Raw genomic sequence first — 16,058 nt, 5'->3', positions numbered from 1 at the left:
AGCGTTATGGTGAGGAATAAGGGGTCAAAAATAGCTGGTCTTAGCATTACTTGATTTTCGAATGTTCCCTAAAAGCTGATTGGATATGGTGGTACCTGCCAAATAATATAAAAATCATCATATTTATCTCGGCATTTCAATACAACTTGCAAAAAATAAGAAGAAAATCAGAAGAGTCAAAAAAATATTTTTTTTAACTCTTCCCTGAAGACACATGCATGATCTGCAAGCAACAATAAAATCCCTGAGCAAGAATAAATTTATATTTCATCATTTTTCAGTACAAAAATTGTTCAATTTATTTTAAATTGTTAAATACTTTCTGTAAATGCTTTACATATATGGGATCAATTCAGAGCTTGAAGTCAGCTATAGCTTCCGAAAGGTACGATGTGGTGAGATGCAATTCTCGCCTTTTGATATTAGCCTTCACATTGTTATCAGGGCTTAATAACGTATGAACTTAATTATCTTCGCATTTTATTCCATATTATCTATTCATCTATCAATCGAATAACGGATCCCAAGTGGGAATCGAACTCACATCTTACGATTTCCGGTCGCATGCTCTTACTACTCTGCTATGGGTGGCTATTCGATGTCATGGCATTGTGCCATACATTAATCACACATTTTCTGTAACCATTTAACTCCTGTTCTCCATATACTCCATTACATAACAGTCAACTAAAGCTTAATCAACTTCATAAATATTCAAATCGACTTCCAGCACTGGATATCATTTAAATAAATATATTGGAAAAATGATACTTTTATAAAAAAAAAATTTACAATGAATTATTTCAATTTATTCCTTTTTTACTCTGTTTGCCTCCATTATATCCATTGATTAATCGTTCAATAAAGTAAAGCAGCATCGATTAACCTCGAAGCGGAATCGATGTAAATTCAGATTCATTAAAAATATTAATTTTTTTCATTAATCAAAAGAAAGGAAATAAAATAAATTAAAAAAATCAAGTTTTTTACGATAGCGCATTTTCTTATAATCAAGCCTTAGTAATGAGAAAACTTGGATGTACTTTATAAAGGAACAGAAAGGAAAAAGTTTGCATGATATTAAGAGTAAAGTTATTGGATTGGAAAAATCGAGAATTAATTTTCTCATCAACTTAAAAAATCAACAAATCCACAGTAAATGGGTTGGGGGTTTACTGTCTTACCCCTATCCACAACTTTATAGAAAGTTTTTCCTTTTTCTGTTTTCCTTCTCATAAGTTTTTCCTGCAGATGTTTGTAAACAAGTGGGAATTTTCTTATTTTTTATCAAGTCCCACGTCTTAGAATAATGTAAAAGGATTTCATCGATAGGGATGAATGATTTTGAGCTTTGGAACTGAATATTTTATGGATTTACATACTTGCTGCCGCCATTTTTGATTGGAATTGGATATTTTGGTTATTGGCAGTTTTGTGGATAGCATTTCAATGTATGTCTACTGAGATTCATGATGATTTGTTCCCGAGCAGCACTTGATAATTTGTCAGGGCAGTGCTGGGCAACCTTTTATTTTTCGGGGCACACCTTGGTGGAAAATCTTTACCGAAACAGCTCACGGAACACGATTTATGGCATTTCAAAACATTATTGATTGCACACTAGTGTGCCGCGGCACCCAGGTTGCTCAAAATTTGACTAGGGCAATGTTTCGTCGCAGTATCAACGGTAAGACGCAAAGTTGTCCAGACAGCCCTGTGATGGCTTATTTTGACCTTTTTTTATGGCTGCCTGGGTTTGTTTTCACAATTGCCAATTACCTGTTAACTTGTACATCCATTAAGTTCCTACAGAAATGGTTGACATTTATTTTTAAAACGATCGAATTGATACTCTTAATTCTATTTCTATTTCCATATTCTTCTAGCGACAAAACTATTAAAAGCGAATACTGTTGTCTACCTTCAATTGTGCCTATGCATAATTTTAATTACCACACACACCTAATATGTAGTCTCAATGGTGTAATTGCGGTAAACCAATTATACCAAGTGAATATACTTGTACGCATAAAGCAGACTTTACCAGTTTCCGTGGAAATGATAGTGAAAATGCGTAGTATTTGAAAATTTCCATATAAATAATTACAAAGGCTTAATAGTCTTCTTATTATGAATAATTTATAGCATGGCTTTATCATCCGGAAGCGTCGTTTCTGTTTTTGAATATTTAAAAATGAAGCAAAGGTCGATATTAACTTAATAATATGTCTTTTGATCCACGTGTAGAGCAATCTATAGCTTTAAATGGAATGAGTAATTTATGGCTACTATTATTGGTTTCGGATACTTAATTTAGAACAGCGGAGAGCTTTTACTGGTGATGAAAACCGTCAAAAGTTAGTTAAAAGCTTGCAAAAAGCTAAATTTTCCATTTTCAGGTTGCTATAATCACAGAACGAATAAGATTTATCTCTTCTTTTGATGACACATAACTTATTTACTTACTTCCTTGGCTGGAGCTGACGATGGCACATTGCCGCGCGTAGGGGATGTCTGAAGACAGCTCTATCCTTCGAAACCTTCTGCCAGTTCGGGATATTAAGGACTTTAGCGTCCTTTTCAACACATCCAATCCAGGAATTCTTCGGTCTTTCTCGCGATCTTTTACCATCCACAAAGTCTGAAGTAGTTACTTTAAAGACTGGGGCGTCACTTGGCCTTCTGTGTAAATTGCTTTACCATCTCAGGCGATGGTACCTAAAGCTGGTTCTATTGCTGACTATCGTTTATCAATTTAAAGTTCTAGATGTAATACTCTGTCTTTATTAACAGCTCTCTCTCTCAGTCTCTTTGCCGGCTGCCCTAACAGCTTCAATTAGTTTTGCTCAATTAGTTCTCTAGTCTTCTATGTAGTCTATTGGGTATTTTGAATAGGTTATGATGATTCTGTCCATCTAAGGCTCAGATGTGCTTCGAATACTTTTAGAAAATCATAGAAATTGTAGGTCTTTTTAAAAAAATTTCAAATCTTGACAGTTTATGCTGTCTATGTTTTCAAATCTAAATTCTCAAAGATGTGTGATTTCTGAGTTACAAGCCTCAACCTGACAGCCATCCAGCTATTCAAAGTGAAATTATAACCACAAAAAAGGCTGCTCAACACCGATCTAAGTGCTATATCATCAAATGAGCGACATAAACATCTCATCTTTAGATTGGCTCATAGCCTGGTAATCGCACGACAATAAAACATAAAACAAGACAGACAATTTGTTAATATTCATCCATTCTCTATGCTTAAATTTATTCCACAAGAATTTATTGTTGGAATTTTATAACAAATGATGTACAATAAGGCTTATCTCCACTCGTTGTTTATTCATTATATGCTTCATGGTTTTATTTTAAATTTAATATTTTTCATGTTCCATAAAAAATACTTTTTAAGCTTTAATGCGCAGCGATGTGGCAAAATTGGAACTAAAAAGATTTCATTTAATAATTAAAATTATGAAACTTTTCATCCAGGCATTTCATCGTGCGTCCAACAGAACTTTTCATTATCGTATCAGTCCATTAGTCCTACATATATAATTTATTTTTTTCTATGATCCTACCTTGGGATTATAAAGTACACAACCGCATAGGGACATGTTAATTCCATTTAAAAAAAGTTATATGAAATGTAAATTTCTAGTCTATTCTTTTATACAGAACAAGTTTTTCTATTCCCAGTCCCTTGTTGCTTATGAAAGCAAAAACTTTATCTGACCATTCCCATTGAGATGGAAAATGGAATCGACAAGTTTATAAAAGTGCTTATAATATATGGCATAACTAATTTTCAAAAGAACAACAAGGTTATGGTTTTTCTTAATTGACCGAGTCAAGTTTATACTTGATTTAAATCAAGAATTTGCTTAATATATGCACATAGATTGATGTTATGCAAAATATTGTTTACGGATAATGGATATGGATTTTGAGGTTTTATAAGTTTTAGAAAGAGAGACTTGTTGATGAAAAAATCAGAACTTAGACACAAATCTGGAAACTGGAGAAATTGAACGATTTTACTTGATTGTCACAAATCGACAAAAAAATCGAGTTTTTTGGCATTAGATTGTCGAAAAATTCGAACAATTTGAACTCAACTAATTTTAAAATAAAAATTTACGTTACAAAGAAAAGTAAAGGTAAAGGTCAAAAATAATTTGAAAATTAACCACCAAAAAAATTTTTTGAAAAAAATTAACGGACATTCTTGAGAAAGCCACACTCTGGATATTACAAATTATGAAGATGCATCCCGAGGAACACAAATTAATTAGACTCCACCACGAAGCTTTGAAGGCTCCGTTAAAGCTCTTGTATTAAAAGCCTGCAATTGGCAGCCATTATCGACATGGAGGCAGCTTCCATTTTATCCTAATAAAAGAGCTTTAAGCTATGAGTCCTAAAAGCTTAAGATGTTTTGAAAGAAATTCTATGGAATGATTTTCAAAATATTGACTTAAAAATGAATCATTTTTCTCCATATTTCTATATACACAAGGGGATCGTTCACTTATTACGTAACGTGAAAAATTGATTAATTGATCCCTAGAAAAGCACAAGAGCCCCATAAACAGCACCATCTTCTTTTATAGCTGCTAACAAATATTTACTTGCAACAACTTAACTAGAATCATTCACTAGCCCAGCAAAGGGCCGTTCACTTATTACGTTCGCTTTTTAGGGGGAAAGGGCGGGTCTACGATTTTGTAACAGCCTAAACAAAAATTCTTTTTTCCGTGGACATTTTGTAACAAGGGGGGAGGGAGGGTCTAGAAATTTGTTTTTTTTCGTAACGTAATAAGTGAAGGACCCCAATTTATTTCCCACAAACAAGAGTCCACCTCTTCCGTTACTAAATATCAAAGCATCTATTTCATTATTTGACGTCAGGTGAGCCCCTCTTTCCCCTCAAGAGCGACGTAATAACGTAATAAGTGAACGACTACCCAAATTGAGAAAATTAATCTTCAATCAATCTCACAACTATGACTACATATTACTCATCAGGGACATATCCTGAAAGAAGAGGAAGTTTAAAGGTTTTTATGAAGCAAAATGAAGAATTTTGCACCAAAAAGTCGAGGTTAACCTCAAAATCCCTCTATCTGAATACTCCCTATTACTCATCCTGTAAACGTCACAGAACTAGTTTCCAAATCATCTTGATTTCTAAGTATTAAAATGCAATTTCAGATCCTCTATACATTGAAATATAAAACTACATATTATTAATATATTTGCTTCTAAATTGTATTGATTCATCCAGTTATTTCCAGTCGATTGAGTGCCAATAAATAATATATTAGTGAAACCAATAAGTCACATTGAATTAGGATGTTGCATCAGTAAATTTAATCATTCAAACTGTGTATTTATGGCTGCCAAGTTTTAAAACATTTTTCTCGCCTTCGATTTTTTTTCGGATATATTTCAATGGATATACTACAAACCCATAATGCAAATCTATACAAGCGTTATCAGGAATTGAATGTGAGCTAGTCAACGAGAATATATAAAAAAAATGTTGATATTTCATTTCTTTGCTTCTGTCACTCGCACATACAATTTTTATCGATTTAATCAAATATGATTTTCATTTCCAATCTAAATACATTCCCTATTTCTCGCATGGTGTGAGATTAAATGAGACTTTTTTTTTCGCTGTGCGAGTTTGATTTTCCCTCCATTTTTTTTCATGAATTTATATGTGTGATAACGTTCTAGGGCAGGGGTGCACAACCTTTTTTGTACCACGGCACACCTTAGGGGGAAGCCTCGACCAAAACTGCATTTGATATAGAATTCATGGAATTTATTGACGATGTAATAGTGTTCCGTGTCACATAGGTTGTCACCCCTGCTCTAGAGATTTTAAATATGCAAATGTTTGCTATCAAGCGCTCTGTCGTCGTAAAAGTCACAATGAATGAAATGACGATAACATTGAAAAGAAAAACATTTAAAATTTTGACATAAAAGAATTGAGTGTAAATTTTGCTAATTTTGCAAATCTGTCCACAGATGAGATTTTATGACATATTTTCATTTTAATGATCTACGGTAATGAGGTCGTCGAACAGTTTGAAAATTCATTTTACGGGTATTTTGCGGTTCATCGCTGTTTTATTTATTAACTCTGATTCTATTGACATTTGTACAATTTGAATTGCAGGCTGAAAATGCCACTGGTTTTCAATGATCAATGTCAATTTTCAGCATTAAATGCTTACTCGATGAGAATATCCCAAAAAAGCCAAACAATGAGATAACCTAGTTTGCCTGCGTATATCTGTTAGAATTTTTTGATGACTAATGACAGCAAGAATGTCTGAATGATGAATTTGTATTTTCATATGTGAGTGAGATATTAACAAGCTGGCATTCAGGTGTTTGAAATTATCGTATGATAACAAGTGACTGGCATTTTGCGTTCATGTCATTTAAAAGTGAATCTTTATATAAATGGCAGGGTTATGGTTTGTTAATGCTTTAAGAGGCTCAATATTTAAAAATATTTTATCATGTTCTCATGGTTGCTCTTTAAGTCAAGGCTGATCATTATTTTACAATAAGTCTCAATTCATTTTAAAGGAAGCATGAAATAGGCATTGGGAGACAGATATTGCTTTTGAACTTAAAAGACAAACTTAGTGTTGGCAGAGGAAACATTACTTTGCACTCAACTATAGAACCCTAACAGGCAAAGAGACCACTTTAAGGTACCGTTGAGGTCTTCATGTTCTTTGCCATTTAGGTGAAAAGGAAACAGAACAACAACATTCTAACGCTAGAGACTAGCTGTTGTACGCCTCAGTCAAAAGTCTCCTCAAGCAAGCTTGCCCGAGTATACAAAGAGCGTGCTCAGTTTTGTGAGCACGCTCCTGAGCATGCTCAAATTCATCGTTTTACGTGCTCACCTTAGCATGCTCAACTGAGCACGCTCATGAGCACACTCTGAACGTGCTCTCGAAAAATATAAAATTTTTTTGAGCGTGCTCAGGTGAGCACGTTCAACTGAGCATGCTCATGAGCATACTCAAAATCAAAATTTTGATGCACTCACGTGAGCACACTACTGAGCATGCTCTTGAGCACATCTTAAGCATGCTCATGCAAAATGGCATTTTAAATATTAGCATGCTCATCTGAGCATACTCTTGAGCATGCTCATGAGCACATTCTGAGCATGCTCATGTATTATGCCACATTTAATTTTAACATGCTCTCCAGAGCACATCGTTGAGCATGCTCAAGAGCACATCCTGAGCACAACGAGAAAATGTGGTTTATGAAATTTCAGCTTGCTCACCTGAGCACATCGTTGAGCATGCTCAAGAGCACACTCTGAGCACAACGAGAAAGTGTGGTTTATGAAATTTCAACGTGCTCACCTGAGCACATCGTTGAGCATGCTCAAGAGCACACTCTGAGCACAACGAGAAAATGTGGTTTATGAAATTTCAGCGTGCTCACCTGAGCACATCGTTGAGCATGCTCAAGAGCACACTCTGAGCACAACGAGAAAGTGTGGTTTATGAAATTTCAGCGTGCTCACCTGAGCACATCGTTGAGCATGCTCAAGAGCACACTCTGAGCACAACGAGAAAATGTGGTTTATGAAATTTCAACGTGCTCACCTGAGCACATCGTTGAGCATGCTCAAGAGCACACTCTGAGCACAACGAGAAAGTGTGGTTTATGAAATTTCAACGTGCTCACCTGAGCACATCGTTGAGCATGCTCAAGAGCACACTCTGAGCACAACGAGAAAATGTGGTTTATAAAATTTCAGCGTGCTCACCTGAGCACATCGTTGAGCATGCTCAAGAGCACACTCTGAGCACAACGAGAAAATGTGGTTTATGAAATTTCAGCGTGCTCACCTGAGCACATCGTTGAGCATGCTCAAGAGCAAACTCTGAGCACAACGAGAAAATGTGGTTTATAAAATTTCAACGTGCTCACCTGAGCACATCGTTGAGCATGCTCAAGAGCACACTCTGAGCACAACGTGGAAATGTGGAAAATCTTGGAAAAATCTATGAAAATTTTCCACCTGAAAATACAGTGAAACACCGAAAAAAATAACCAAAAAACTCTTAAAATTAATCATTAAAATACATAATATTTATATATGGTTTTTGCCATATATAAATTATTAGGTAAAATACAGCGGTGGCGTAATGGTTAAGGCGATGGTCTCATATAGCAACGAAGCGGTCTCATGTTCGAATCCAGGTAAAAGCGAAATTTTCTAACTTTGGTTTTTTCAGATTATTAATTAAACAGGATTTATTACAATAACATTTTCTAATCGTACTAATATTATAGGATTAAAAAAATACACTCTCTCTCTCTCCCCTCTCCCCTAAGTGAAATTAATTAATTTTTTTTAAATTTTGCATATTTATGCATGCTTAGTGAGCACGCTCTAGAGCATACTCAGTGAGTGTGCTCTTGAGTATACTCAGTGAGCATGCTCCTAAGTATGCTCTGAGCATGCTCAACTTTATGTCGCATGACACTTTTCAAAAAATGTCTCTTGTCACACCACATTCTAGAGCATGCTCACGATGTGCTCTGAGCACGTTAAAAGAGCATGCTCTCTGAGCGTGCTCAGAAGCGTAAAGTAGTGACATCAGGTTTTGTATGAAAGAGCATGCTCACACTAGCGTGCTCAGCGAAAATTTGAGCATGCTCTTAGCGTGCTCTTTGTACACTCGGGTTGTTGACAACTTGACATTATGTCCGGTTAATAACCAGACCTACTGTTGATTAATGACATATTTTATGGGACGTCAAGGGGAAAATGTCATTAGATGATCTTATGAATAGTTGATAGCTAGACAAGTTACGTCAAGTTATCCACTAGGGAATATAAAGTAATAGCTACTGAAAACTGATATTGAGCTGTTTTGAGGATATCGCTAGAATCATGAATAGTAAGCTGCTCGTGAATTCTTCGTGAACATCTGCTAATGGAGACGTATCAAGAATGTTTGGACTTAATCAAAGAAGATGTTGAATTCATGCCTTAACTAGAACTTAAGAACTTGGTTAATGAATCCGTAACAAAAAGGAAGAACAAGAAGGATTCAAAAAATACATTCCAATCCATTTCATAACAAATGAAAAAACTTCTAAAAATTCGCCTGCCTAATCCTTTTGACAAACAAGAAGATAAATGAGTTTGCGGTAAACAGGTCACACGAGCGAGAAAGTAAACATAAGATTTAATCTGCAATAATCAAAAATGTGGTTTTAATACCTGCTTTATCATATCATATGATAACAGTTGATCCAAATTTAATGGAAGTAAATAAATAGACTAATGATGAAAAACAGACATTCTGAAAAATCAGCACAAAATATTTATCATCAAAAATGAATCTGTAGACATTTACAGTCCCGAGTGACATAAGTGAAGGAGGCTCCGCCCAAACTCCTCCAAAAAACATTTAAGGCTCTGTCCATTTGGCTGCCAAATGGCGTCCATATGGCTGCCAAATGTAAACCAGCAAATGTCGTCCATATGGCAGCCAAATGGAAACCACCAAATGGCGTCCATATGGCAGCCAAATGGAAACCACCAAATGGCGTCCATATGGCTGCCAAATGGAAACCACCAAATGTCGTCCATATGGCTGCCAAATGGAAACTGCTATATGGCTGTTAAATGGAGGTGCCTTCTATTTGTTATCAATAAAAGAGGTTTACCGGAGCCTATAAAACTCCATGACAGAACCTCCCTCATTTGTGTCACTCGGGATTGAAGATTTTTTAGTCATTTAAAGTTGATTTTCCTCACCCTAGCTTCAAAATAAATGGAACATTTGAATGCTCATTCCATGTGTAATCATTCGTAAGCCTGACATTTGCTCTTCCCAAGGCTAATGAACTTGTAAATTAAATTTGAATAAATTTGAATCTTTATTGCGTAAAAAATTTAATTTTTCTTAACGAGTAAATTAGAGTCTATTAAATTAAATCTACATTTTATGTGCTTTAAGCATTTTGATGGGCTTTAAAATAAATTTTTATATCCAACAAATGTGAAAAATTTAATTCAATCAAAACTTTACCATTCTCATTCTACTAAATTCCTTTCAGTCATGCTTGCTTAATCACAGTAAGTTTACTAATTTATTGCTTAACGAGAAATACATGATTTATCATGATGACAGTTCAAATAAGAACTTAGCGCGTGAGAGAGAAAAATATCATTTTTTTTGTGGATGTCACTTGAATTTTTCATTTTGTTCTCTCCTGTCATTTCCCCTTCTTTATGCTCTATATGCTGAATTTGAAACAGTGTTGTCTCAGATGTTTGAATTAATCAGGATTAAAGAAAGTTTGTGAAGAGTAAAATTGTCTAGACAATGACTAGATCCTGATAGATTACAGTCACCTGGTCAATTGACCATCATGTCTAGAATCCAAACAGTGCAACTTTATCGCAGATATCGCTATGTCGTATTGTTGACGTTCACGTCTTGTATGACGTGAAGTTGCTCTGAAGGTGCTGTGTTGACTGATACTGACCCATTTTTTCAGTGGAAATTAATGTTGGCCGCATTGTGCTGCTCGTGGAGCTGGCATTTATATAAAATTTGAGCAATTGTTTGAAATTTTAATGTACAGTTTTGAATAGCACAAGTCGATTTATCAATCTTAAACTCTTCACAAGGCTGTCGTGGTTCTGACATGGTAATGGATTTAGATCAAATCTGGTAATAATATTTGATTTAAATCCCGTACCACGACAGAATCACGCTGGTCTGGACTGTACCAAAGTCAATCCGGTACCAAGATTTGACCATCCGAAACTGTGCCAGATTTACGACCAAGATTCAGTGCACAAAAATCCGGTATCGTCCCAAAAGCACGCTTACCTGGATTAAAATCCTATTTAGCACAAAATCAGAGTCACGTCCATCTGGAGCCCGATTATTGATCGATTAACCAATTTGTGCTATTCGGAAGTATATCAGGGTTGACTTGTTCCTAATGTAACTCCTAGTGAAGTGTCTTGCCAATTTTAAAATACTGATTCAGACTGATATAAACCTATAAAGTTAGCTCAAATCTTGAATCAATATGTCGAACATCATGATGACAACACTGCCTTTAACAATATTTTTAAATGAATTACTTCTTTTTATCAGAAGTGCCAAGAAAAAAAAATTAAAATTGTGAATTGTTTCTCATCCATCTTTTTTTTTTTATAAATTTTCATTCAAGGTGTAGTCAATAAATCAAAACCACGATTCATTCCGATGCCGGCACGAAAGGGGCTTCTTGCGCCCCAAAATACTTTTCTTGATACGATAGCGACACGTTTCGATGGAACACGTAAGTTGAATTGTTTTTATACTCGTTGTACTTGACACATATATCACATATGTAAGCATTCAATTCATCCTTTTGTATTCCTTTATGTACATTTTTCATTTTCATCACTTTTTTCTTTTTTCTAATTTATTCAAGACAAGAAGAGTAGCTTATGGAACATTAAGCATTCACTTTCATTGAGAATTAAATCTATTGTCTTCAAATGTTCTTCAAAGCTGATTCAAATTTTAGCTCGAAAAGACATTTTAAATGAGAGATTTTTTATTAAAAATGCTTGAAAGAATGACAAGAAAAAGTTTGTAAAGTAAATGCAATTAAAATTATTGCTGCAAAAAATGTCAAAAAATTCCATCTCAAAAAGCAATTCAAGCGAGAATTGAGAAAGAAAATGAGTTAAATTAATTTTGTGAGAATTTGAGACTGAATGTGATTGAAATTCATTTAAAATCTTAAATGCTCTGTAAATTGATTTTGAATTGAAATAAATTGAAATCGGATTAAATTCTTCTTGCATTTCACTTGCATAGTTTATGGCATGTGATTGACATGCAGGAGATTCTGTTTGCATAATTGAAAGTGTTGTAGAGAAAGTTTAGGAAAATGTGGTCAAGGGATCCATTAGAGGTTAGAGCTGAAATATAGTTTTTTGGTCTAAATCAATATTTATGTTCTTGTGGATTTATCATTGTTTGTAATCTGGTTTCTGTACTTAATATTGTAGAGATGTCGTAAGGATGAGGAAACAAAAGTTTCAATTTAGAATGCTTTTAAGTAATTCGGTAGTCATTTTCTAGACCAAAATATTGTTTCTTAAAAACTCACCCGATTTCACCGTATTCGCTGAGGCAACTTCACGTCTTTCTGTTAATACGACGACTTAACGGAATTAAAATAGTTTTCGCTAGGGCCGTATTAACAGTAAGACGTAAAGTTAATACAAAGACAATCTTTCATCCAGAACAGTAGAAACTTTCATTCGCTTTCATCCAGAAAAATAGAATCTTTCTTCCGGATGAAATTCAGTGTCAATGCCTTGGTTGGCATCGTGTCGTCTGATTTCGATCCATTTCACGGCAATTATGGAATTTGCCGTATTCTGCAACTAAAATTGTAGGTTTTAAAAGAAACTTGATTTTCAGATTTTCAAAATTTGAAAAACCTTGCTAACGACTGTTTCCCTACCCGAACAGACATGAGCATGCTCATGAATATGATCACAAAATTGAGCATGCTCAATTTCATTGATTCAGTGTGCACATGTGAATGCTCATTCAGATGAGTACGCTCATTGTCTATCAGAAATTAAAAAAAAAAATAGTAGACTTGGCCTCGACCCCAATAAACGAACGTTTTAAGTGAACGAATCCTACTATGATAAACTTTAAAAGATTGACAATTGCAAAATAATTTCCTAAAGGATACATAATAGACGTAAATAACAATCAACAATGTGATAATAGAAATTCAAAATAGCATGCATATAATGGCATAAACATTAAACCAGGAAGCACTTATGACAGCTTTAATATGTTGCTTTAATTATTGACGTATTTTATGAATTAAAATTGTCCTAATTTTGGAATTCAATACAAAAAATAATCAAAAATATTGTCAAATAACTGCAAATATTTACCTTACAATAATATTTGTGTAAATCTTGTTCTGAATAAATTTAATAAAGGTTTATTTATAAATCAGCCTTTCCTTTTATGACGAAAAGTACGGTTCAATTCTTGGATTTCTATATCGAGCCAAGCAACAAAAAATATTTAAGGACATTTGTTTTGTTATTTTTGAAGCAACCTGACACCCAATCAAAATTATTCAAGTACTGTCCGTCACAGTACAGTAAAGAAAAGAATAGATTAATGACATTTGGACAATTCGACTTCGTGAGCACGTAAGCAAACATGATATCTTGTCCAAATGTGTAAAAAATGATAAAAGAAAGCAAAAAAATTCTAAAAATATTATTGAATAGAACGGACATGTGAACGTGATATGGAATAAAAAGAATTTAAACGATAGAATTACTTGCTAAGAGGTCGAAATAATTCGAGTAAATATTGAAATGGTGAAATTGTTCGTTATGATGTACTTCTAAGTATTTTTTTGATTACATTTTCCAAAGGTGGATAAATTTGTCTTTAAGTTGCGTCACAAGTGGTGGAAATACTTTGTTATCTTGATGACTGAAGGTGAACGCAATGTAATATCGTTTAAACATATTAGTGCCTACCTTAGCAACACAATTCATAAAGAGAAGTTCATACTTTACTTGCTTACTTCGCTGGTTGTGCAGATCATCTGTGATCCATGGTTTCAATTGGCATCTAAAACTGGTTCTATCGATGGGTGTCCTTTGTGAGTTACCATTACCAAATGCTTCTCTGTCTTTATCAACATCTTCTCTCAAAAAGTTCTCTGAACATCCTTTTGCTCCCCTTCTGTCCGAAGAGGTGTTCATATGGGATCCAAAAACACGCATAACTCCATTTGGCTTTCAAATAACTGTTAAATACAGCCATATGCTACATGAGTTAATATCCGAGCGACAAAAATGATGAAGGCTCTGTTATGTAATTTTTAAGTCTCCATCATGGAAACATAAAACCAAATAAATATAGCTGTTAATAAACGTATCCATGAAGAGATCTTCAAGCTCTATGAAATATCATTGTCGTGGATTTTAAGCTTTATGAAGAAACCATATTCACTCGGGATAGTTGTTTAACTCATGAAAGTTCGATGCTTAGTTGATCTCATAAAGTACTTACTTTATAAACTACACTTAGAAATCAGCTCGGAATCAAGTTTGAGCTTAAGTTATATGAGACAAACCGGATTTTTTGCAATAGAATGGGTCGAAATCAGCTGTCACGGTGCAATCATTTCAACTTTGCATTTTGTCATTAATACGGTGATATATGTAGCGTTGCCCTAGCAAACACGTAGTGCTGTTTGGGAAAGTAAAAGATACTAAATCAATTTTGTCATCAAATGCAGCTAAAAACATGTGATCAGATATGAATTTTTACATCCATAAGAATCAAATCCACCTATCAAGCAACCACAAATCATTAACAATCATACGTCATGTGGTTGAAAACAATACAAAAGTATACAACAAAATTTCAAGTGATGCTTTTAAGATTTTTTTTATTTCCAATGACGCAAAACATTCAGCAAATCTTGATGAAAATTCTTTGAATAGCACATCAAAAGTAACTTTACATTTTTTATGTACTTCTGCCATTAATGTACTTATCAAAGTTTTCTGTATTTTAAGTAGTTTTCACTTTTGTCGCGTAGGAGCTGAAAAGCTTCAATTAGACAATTTTTCAGCATGACTAAATATTATTTCAAGTTCACTCAAAACTGAAAAAGTCCCCAATTGAATTATGTGAACCATTTCCAGTACATTTGTAGCTTGTGGATGTACAGAATGAGTGCTTGATATTTTGAATGGAATTAAAAACCATTTAAATTATCCTTCAAAGCTTGAAAGTGCAATTATAAATCTACAAAGGTACAGTCTTAAATGATTCACATTATGAAGACATGGCTCTCATCTCCATCCTTTTAAATCTAATATACGATTAAATTTAGTAAAAAATGTATAAGCTGAGGATGGTAAATTAAAGATGAAAGCATACCGCATTTAATATTTTATACCTTAGAGGGTAATTTAGCGACAATATAGTAAGCGACATCATAGAAAATTACATTCAAGGCTCTCGTAAATGAGTTGTTGCCAATAAATGTAGTAGCGTCTCCTTTTAGAAAGCTATAAAAATTCACTAAAGAAAATTAATTTTGTTCTAGAACTGCATCATGTTGTCAATGTTGTAGGTGTTCATCGGTAGCTAACAGCAGCTTATGGATTAATTTCATTGTATTTCTTTGAAATGTGAATTCTATCTTGACGAGGATTTGCTATATATATTCAGTAAATCATTAACAATCAAATCTTCTGTAGTCAACGTTTTTCTATTGTAGTCTTCAAGGTATTTGAAGCATTAGAAATTTTTTTATTCAACTTTTTTATTTGCAGAGCTGATGCTTTGTGTTGCAAAATATGTGAAGATTATATTCGTCTACAAATATTATGGCACACGATGTTTTCGTAAATTGTATTGCTCATGGATGTAAAAATGGTTTTACTGAATCAATATTTAGGAACCAACCTACATAGCCCCCCTAACAGAACCTCATTAGGTGGGCTCATGAATATACCCAATCAATATGATTGATCATGCTTAATTTTGTGACAAAACTCATGAGCATGATGCTCCTTGTCTGTTCAGGAACCTAAACAACGATTCCTCATTTATTGATAATCCTTAAAAAACTTCAAAGTATAGATGACAATTTTGGCAATTTGTGCATTTAATTTTGATACACATTAAGCACAGAGCACCTAAAAACTCAGAGAAATTGTATTTTACTTACTTCGCTGGTCGTACAGATCAGTTGTGATCCATGACCTCCCACTTGGCTACCACTTGCCAATTACCGATACCAAGTGCACTCAAAATTGCAAGCCTGCAGGTAAAAAACGCATCTAAAAAACAGGAAATACAAGCCTGTGGCTCTTGGCCGAAACATAATTTTTAGAATGTAGCCAGAGCAGCACAAATCGGGAAATCGATCAAAAATCCAGCTCCAAGCCAGCAAGACTCCGGCTT

At 34.2% G+C, this 16,058-nt stretch overlaps 1 protein-coding gene across 1 annotated transcript in view; it reads left to right on the top strand.

Annotated features, from left to right (window-relative positions):
* Positions 1 to 6,423: 6,423 nt before the first annotated feature.
* Positions 6,424 to 16,058, top strand: part of LOC139098939 (voltage-gated delayed rectifier potassium channel KCNH8-like) — a gene marked incomplete at its 3' end in the record, with an annotated part of 51,178 nt that continues 41,543 nt past the window's right edge. The window contains 3 exon segments of the mRNA XM_070651320.1: positions 6,424 to 6,494; positions 8,228 to 8,256; positions 11,260 to 11,370. Of these exon segments, the coding sequence (XP_070507421.1) occupies positions 6,481 to 6,494; positions 8,228 to 8,256; positions 11,260 to 11,370 (154 nt within the window).

Source organism: Chironomus tepperi, unplaced genomic scaffold (genome assembly GCF_022539635.2).
Source record: "Chironomus tepperi strain 1889 unplaced genomic scaffold, CSIRO-AGI_Ctep_v1 contig_455, whole genome shotgun sequence".
NCBI classification, from domain to species: Eukaryota; Metazoa; Arthropoda; class Insecta; order Diptera; family Chironomidae; genus Chironomus; species Chironomus tepperi.
Note: the sequence above shows the minus strand (reverse complement) of the source record. Positions and strands in the feature narration are given on the sequence as shown.